General features: G+C 38.8%; 2 protein-coding genes across 3 annotated transcripts in view; both read left to right on the forward strand.

Annotated features, from left to right (window-relative positions):
* Positions 1 to 91: 91 nt before the first annotated feature.
* LOC137713458 (recQ-mediated genome instability protein 1) lies at positions 92 to 4,456 on the forward strand. Of its 2 annotated transcripts, none has more exons than XR_011065301.1 (8): positions 92 to 744; positions 838 to 1,008; positions 1,131 to 1,276; positions 1,869 to 2,005; positions 2,210 to 2,859; positions 2,981 to 3,051; positions 3,131 to 3,259; positions 3,691 to 3,829. XR_011065301.1 is itself a non-coding variant. In XM_068452754.1 (8 exons), the coding sequence occupies exons 1-8, from the start codon at positions 115 to 117 to the stop codon at positions 3,922 to 3,924; spliced, it is 2,205 nt and encodes a 734-aa protein (XP_068308855.1). In that variant the 5' UTR covers positions 92 to 114; the 3' UTR covers positions 3,925 to 4,456. The 2 variants fall into 2 exon arrangements, 1 of the variants encoding a protein (XP_068308855.1); XM_068452754.1 differs by having other exon boundaries at positions 2,944 to 3,051; positions 3,691 to 4,456.
* A 2,753-nt stretch (positions 4,457 to 7,209) lies between these two features.
* Positions 7,210 to 7,542, forward strand: part of LOC137712317 (11-beta-hydroxysteroid dehydrogenase A-like) — a 2,440-nt gene continuing 2,107 nt past the window's right edge. Inside the window, exon 1 of the mRNA XM_068451417.1 lies at positions 7,210 to 7,248. Within this exon, the coding sequence (XP_068307518.1) occupies positions 7,210 to 7,248 (39 nt within the window). The remainder of the gene's footprint in view (positions 7,249 to 7,542) is intronic.

Genomic DNA, 7,542 nt, shown 5'->3' on the forward strand with positions numbered 1-7,542 from the left:
AGTCGGTTTCTTTACCGCCCAAAAAAACTGAAAAGTTTGTACTGGACTTTCCCTGCAAAAATAAACCGTCTTCTCTAAAACCCCACCAAAATCCCCAAATCATTTTGCCACCAAATGAGTACGCTCAGACGACGCCTGCGCCTCAGCTACTCTTCCGACGAAGAAGAACAACCGCCACCGCCGCCATCACAACAACAGCAAAGTGAAGAACCTGGGCCACAATCGCATACTGTCACTCACCCGCCCGTTACCCTAGACACGCCATGCCCTTACCCCTCCGATCCACTCCCAGTCACCTCCTCCTCCGAAGAAGAATTCATCGATGTCTCTGACACTCTTTCGTCGCCGTCACCTCCGCTGGCTCCGGTACCCGAGCCCGTTACTAGGCAATATTCTCCTCCGCTGGCTCCGGCACCCGAGCCTGTTACCCGGCCACATCCTCCTCCCATGGCTGAGGCACCGGAACCCCAAAATTGGCCACCTCCACAGAGGTACGACGGCTGCCCAATAAGCGAACATCTCCAGAGGTTGGGGCTAAGGCTAAAGAGGGAGTGGCTCGGTGCTTGCGTCCATGGACTCCGGCAATCCGTGCCGGGATTTCAAAACTTCGATGTGGAGACGAAGGCGAAGCTCTGCTTCGAGCAGTTTCTGGTTTCGGATATGAATCGAACCGGCGGCGGTGTGCTTCCGGAAAATGTAGCTTCTCTTCATCTCGTTGATCTTCCTGGACCCTATGTTTTGCAGGTAAAGATTGAACCTTTTCACAAATTAAACATAACCATTCGAATAGAATTTGATTTGGTAATGCTTATGCATAAAGCTTGAAGCTTTTTGCAGGTTGATGAGATTGTTAACATCAGCAATCCTCTGAAGAATAGGTATCAGAAAACTGCTGTTGGGCTCAAGAGGTGCCTCAAATTGTCATTGACAGACGGTGTTCAACGCGTCGTTGCTATGGAATACAGGCCTATTCAGGCCCTAGAAGCTTTGGCTCCTGCTGGGTTGAAGGTTTGTTTTTCTTTGGCTATCTTATTTAATGGAAAATGATGGGTCGTTCAACCCTTTTCATTGCACCGTAAGGCTTAGTTAGCTCTTCTGACTCAAACATAGATTATCCTCTTAAACTCTAGATTGCTATATGTAATGTGCATATACGCCACGGGCTTCTTATGCTGGTCCCCGAATGTATTGAAGTTCTAGGAGGATTAGTTGAGGAACTTGATGCTGCACGTCAACGGCTTGTTGAAGAAGTAAATAAGCCCCCAAGAGGAAACAGGTAACTATAAAGTATCTATGATATAGTAGGCAGTGCTGAAGATTTACAACTTACTGATTTTCATGTCGGACCATTAATTTTCAGATGTATAAGCTATAAATTTTTCCATGACTAGATATGCCTTTGAATTTAACTTTGCCTTAGCTTATTATAGATGGAAATAAAAAGAAATAAAAAACACTGCTGCCTTTAAAAGCTCTAGCAAAATATAAGTTTATGGTGGTATTGGATAAACAGGGTTTAAGTTAACTTGGTGGATGATATTGGATAACTGATAACAGACAGCATGGTTGGTGGACTGCAAGATGGATTTTTTTCTTAGGTGATGATTAACTTACATCAAACTAGTTTGATCGTCAAATTGGAGTGCAAAAATTTATTCCTCTTGCAGTTTAAGGTTTTAAGCTCAGAAATATGCTGGTCAATCTTGGTTGTTATTTTTTCCAATTTTCTTCGGCTTCCTAATTTCTTTTAGTAAGGGAATGCTGGACTGCAGGAGGTCATTACGTTACCATGTATTACAGTTTACACACTTTATACAAGCTAACTAACTTAACTGATGAACTTGATAATATGTGTTATTGTTATGCAGGACCAGGAATGGAGTAGTTCCTCCTCTGTCGACTAGGTTAGCTCTTGCTGCATGGCCTCCCAATACTGTTAATGCTGCTGGACACACCAATAATTCAACAATGGAAGCCCCGACCTCTGTTCAAGCACCCAACCAAGGTATATCAACAGTCCCATTTGCGTGTGGTTGTGGGGCTTTGTAGAGCATAAGCAACTCTTGTCTAGTTTCTTTGAATTCCTTGTCTCGCTCTCTATGGCAGTTAGTTCCTGTCATTACTTGTGAAGTTGTTGACAAGTATAGCTTATGATATTACGTCTTTCCATTCTATTCTAAGTTTTGTTGCATCCATTTTTGATATGTAGGTGCTATTTTCTCTGTATCTGCTAGAAATACCAGCTCCATATCTTCTAGAAACACCATCTCCGTATCTAGTAGAACTACCAGCTCTGTATCTTCTAGAAATAGCAGCCCAGTGACTGCTGAAGAGTTTACTGTTCCTCTCAGTGGACAACATTCTGTTGTTAACCCATCATCTACTGGTGGCCGTGGTGTTGACGAGATGCCTATGGATACCACTCCGTATAGCAGAAGAAATGCTATTCCTAACCCATTATCTGATGATTTTGGTGTTGAGAATCTCCATTTAAATACAGTTCGGTCTAGTGTTCGTCATAGCAGGGAAAGTCGAGTACCTGAAAATGCCATTCCTAACCCATCCTTTGAGGATGCTGTTGAAGATATTGAAATGGATGCTGTTCATTTTGGGGGAGAAAATCATACCAGAGATTCCATTTTGAATGACGAGGATATCACTATGATTGATGAGAATGAAACTCATAGGGCTTACGCATCCTCAGATGCTGTTTTGAATGATGAGGAAACCGATGTTGTTGATGAATTTGACCGCCCAGAAATACTATCTGGAGACCGCGAACGTCCTTTCGATTACCTATCTAGTTTGTCAGCCAAGTTGATTACAATGAACATTCGTTCTATTCGGGGGAACGTTAAGGTGAACACACATTTCTGTTATTTGTTTCCATCAGATGATAGATTTATAATAACCATATTACTGAAATGTGAACAAATTTTGCAGTGTGTTTTGACTGGTGTGAATAAGTTCCAATACACAGGTGACATGTACGAGCTTGGAGCGTATGTTGATGATGGGACTCTCATTTCTGAAATTCTCATTGATCACAATGTAAGTTTGAGCTGAGGTTTTATCCATGATGAACATACTCGTCGGAGTTTGATATGTTGACTAGCTGTATGCTCTTTAGGTTGTACAGAATGCTATAGGTCATTCTCCTGAGGAGGCCAGAGCTGCTCTTTCTTCTCCAGACAATACAGAAGTTCGGAATATGAAGGCAAAAATGAGGCAGTTTCAAAAATTCTTAACGAATTTCGAGGTAATGCCTAATCAATTTGTAGTTTTTACCGTTTAAAGGTCATCTCTACTAATTAATAAAACACTCATTGTCAACCAAAATTCTATGAAATTACCAATTTAACCCTTTATTTAAACCAGAACATGAATAAGAAATATGGGGCAGAAATGTAATTTCACACAATCACATTTTGCTGTTTTTTTTCTTCAAAGCCTCACATACATGATACATGTAATCCTAACATATTTCTAATTAAAAGATAATAAAAAATTAATTAGATAAATAAAAAAATTAAAATAATAAAAAAACACTTCTCACTCCCACATTCTATATCACTCTCTTCCTCCTTCTATTTCAAAAACAAAAATAAAAAATTTTCTCAGTGTGTGTGTGCCCATATGCTAGTTTTTATTGTTGAATCCCTTCAGCATCATGGACTTCTATGTCTTCAGGGCATAATGCTTATGGAGATGAGATTGCATGATCTTCCAATTGCCCTTGAGATGACGCAGGGTTGTGCTGAATCTGATGCGTGGTTGCTTTTGAGGAGACTAAAGGCCTCCTCTCCAGCTCGGACATCACAGCGTGCCTCCGCTGCCGCTCCAATATCACGGCATGCTTCCCCTACTGGTCGGGCGTCACAACATCTCTCCTCGCAGTCGTACCCCATTGAGATATCCCCCTAGTTCTGGATTTATTCTCTTCATGGTTTATATGTGGCCTTGTTCTCAATGGGAATGCTGCATCGTGGAAAAACTCCCTGGTTCGATGAAGCTCTTGCTCGCAAGAATTGCGGTTATGGCGTCCAGAGAAAGAAGTTGGGAGAAGGAATTGTTTGTAGGCGGATTCATGGTCTTAAAGATCTCCAAGTTGAAGAACACAAGCCTCGATGAACGATAGCGGAGTCAAATCATTACAGTTGAAGTTCCTCTTACTGAAATATGAGGGTGATCGAAAGAGATGAAACTGAGTTGCTACGTTAGAACTAGCGGATGCTTCAGCGGCGGATTGTGAGAGAGTGAGTGAAGATTGCAAGTGATATTTGGGATGGGATTGTAAAGTAGAACAAAGATGTAATCTTCATCATTGGATCAGTGGATCTCAAATTACCCTTCTCTTTCTCGAACCCTAGAGTGAGCTAGAAGGAAACTCGAATAGGATTAGCATCCTAACAGCTCACTTGTGCTCCAAAAACTTGACCAAACTCAGACAATGTCATTTGTTTCCAAACAAACAAAAAAAAAAAAAAAAAAAAAAAAAAACCTCAGACAATGTCATTTTTCAAACACGCAATAGCGATTGATTAGCGGATAATCGAATTCCAAACCTTGAATGAATGCAGAGTTTTCAAATTTATTTCCATTTTCCTTAATAAATCAAAGAAAATAGGAGCATAAATAGAAAAAGATGTGCAAAAAGAGAAAATGAATATACGAGAAAACTAACTTTCCAAAATCTAATTTGGCTACTTCCATGCTATTGACATCTGTTTGCTTCACTGTATAAGCAATGTGCCTAAAGGAATTAACTTGGCTCCTTTGAGGCATTCCTCCTCAAAATGTCATGTTACTGAGTTCATAAAACTTTGTGCTTATGATCGAAATTGTTCATATCATAAATTACTTTTCATGAAACTTCATGCTTGTGATAGAAATGCTTCATATTATAATGAGAGTTTTGAAATGTCATATGAACTTATACACCATTTTCAAGTCATATGAACTAAAATTTTAATATATTTGTCATATCAACTTCTAAAATCATTAAATTGTCATCTCATCTTAACTCTGTTAATTTTCAATCCAAAATAAGTTACATGCTTCACATCACTTGTATTTAGAGTTATTTTGTACACTTCAACATAAAGAATATCTATCAACTTTAACCACGTATTGGAGGATCCCCAGTGAGTATATTTTGTAGTTATCTTCACTTCGAAACTTATACAAGCGAGCAAGCCGTTCCTCTTTTCCGAATGCCAAATGCTCAGATCCTCATATACCAAATCAACCCTTTTTTGTATTTTTTGAGAAATCCTAGAATTATTTTTGTGTAAGACAACTTATTAGGAGTAAGATGGTGAAATGTATGAAATAACCTGGAACACAAGTTACAAGCCTTGCACACGACTTATTTTGGATAGAAAACTTGACAAAATCAAAGTGAATGACAAATTAATGATTTGGAAAAGTTGGTATAACAAGTTGCTTAATATTTTAGTTCATATGACAAATTGAAAAGGCATATGAGTTCATATGACATTTCAAAAAAATTTCCCTATTGTAAATTACTCTATGAAGATTAAATATGATCTATGCAAAAAAATTAATAAAATATGAGTTCGTTTAATCATTGAATGAAAGACATAAAAAAAAAAAAAGAGTCAAAAATGCTAAAAGCATTACAAACCATCTATTTGTTTATTACAATTAATTTAAACTATTTAATTTAATTAATTTCGTAGAGAATTTTCGTAGAGAAAAGGTTCTAAAAGCGTTAAGAGCTAGTCAGGAGTGGGTTGAGGCCTATCACCTAAGCAGTTAGGCGGGGCCTAGGTGGATTTAAGTAAATCTATTATATTTCATGTAAATAAATGTTTGCTTATATATATATATAATTTCATAATAAACTACAAAATAGAATGACGTATATATTATGAAGTATTGGAACATAAGGAAACATGGGGAACAAGGATATAATGTGTGTTCATTTAAGTATGTAACAAGTCTCTTACAATTTATTGCAAAAAATAAAATAAAATGCCAAATAAAAGTTATCTATTTACTGTCTAACTGAGTCGCGACCTAGGCGGGTGCCTGGGCGGTCTAGGTGGGCACCTTAACATGTTTAGGTGCCCCTTCTTCAATTTTCAAATGCCTAGGCATTAATCGGGACAGTAGCCAGCCGCCTAGTGCCTAGGCAGTGCTAGGCGGGGATTTTTAGAACAATGCTCTCATTATATATGGAATATTTTGTGAAATAATCACAAAATCTGTTAAAGAGGAACTCTTCACAATCTTACAGAGTCAAGCTCTCCTCTTGCACAGAAACTCACTTTCAATTATCTTTTTCTTTAGGGTAAGTTAGGGAGACTAAATTTTGTAAACTAAATGACATATAAGTTGATAATTGTTTTATTACTTAAGCGTCGCTAAACATGCTATTTTCTATTGCTGACACATCATTTAGTTTACAATTTTTATCTACAAATTTAGTCTCCCTAGCATTACTCTCCAGATCCTCCTTGTGAGGATCTTGAGGATCCTCAAATCGTGTCCGTTCATCGTACATCGTGCAGCCAGAAATCATTTTAAATATTTTTTATTTAAAATTAAACATGAACGGTACAAAACGAAAACTGACTGCACGATATACGATGAACGGACACGATTTGAGGATCCCCAGGATCCTCATTCCTCTTTTCTTTATTAGGTCTTTCTTCAGTGAGAAGTTTTTGGTCAAAGGAAATATTGGATTCATCGACTAAAGGCTGACTTTTTGGAAATTTTCTCTCCAGGGTGAGAGATTTTCTCTCCACACTGAGAGTCCTTCTCACTGTTTGTGTGAGATTTTTAAACCTAAGTTTCTCCAGAGGCACGGGCCCTAGCTTCGGCTGGGGTCGATTGTCGTGTCCTCTTCTCTCCCATTTCCTTCTTCTCTCTTTGCTTTTACTATTGTTTCTCCTTAAATCCAGTTTGTCCAATTCTTCTATCCCCAAAGGTATTCCTCATCCCGACTATCCCATGGTCCGATCTTCAGTCATGTTTCCTACTAAGATCGTGTGTAGAGTTTTGGGGTTTACTCTAGCTTGGGTGTTTTCAACACCACCACTTTCTATTTGTTATCTGCCAGTTTCAGCAGTGTTCGCTTGTGGGTTTCCACAAGCTTCACTCGGGTAGTTGGCTTCTCTCACTCTGTTGCCGACTATCCCCTGCTTATGGTTGTGCTCAGGTAGCTTTTCGAGGTCGGAGATGGCGTCTAGTGAGGTATTACTCGGCGGCGGTGGACTGGTTTTGCTTGGATGGACTATAATGCTGATGGTGGAATGGCAGTAGAAGCTTCTCAGTTTCTCGGTTGTGGTGCAGTTCTTTGGTCTTTACTGTTTCTATGGGCTTTTTCTCTGTTTGTTTTTTTTAGTCTTGGGCCCTCTTTTTGGTTTTTTTTTTTGTTTGTTTGTTAATAGGGTGTCTTGTGCCTTGTTTGCTTGTATTTTATGGTTGTTGTGTAATAAGATCTCCTCTTGACCGAAAAAAGAAAAAAAAAAAATTTGGTTGTTTAATAAACTGGTGGCAATAACTCACCGA

The sequence above is a fragment of the Pyrus communis genome, chromosome 13, assembly GCF_963583255.1.
Source record: "Pyrus communis chromosome 13, drPyrComm1.1, whole genome shotgun sequence".
Taxonomy (NCBI): Eukaryota; Viridiplantae; Streptophyta; class Magnoliopsida; order Rosales; family Rosaceae; genus Pyrus; species Pyrus communis.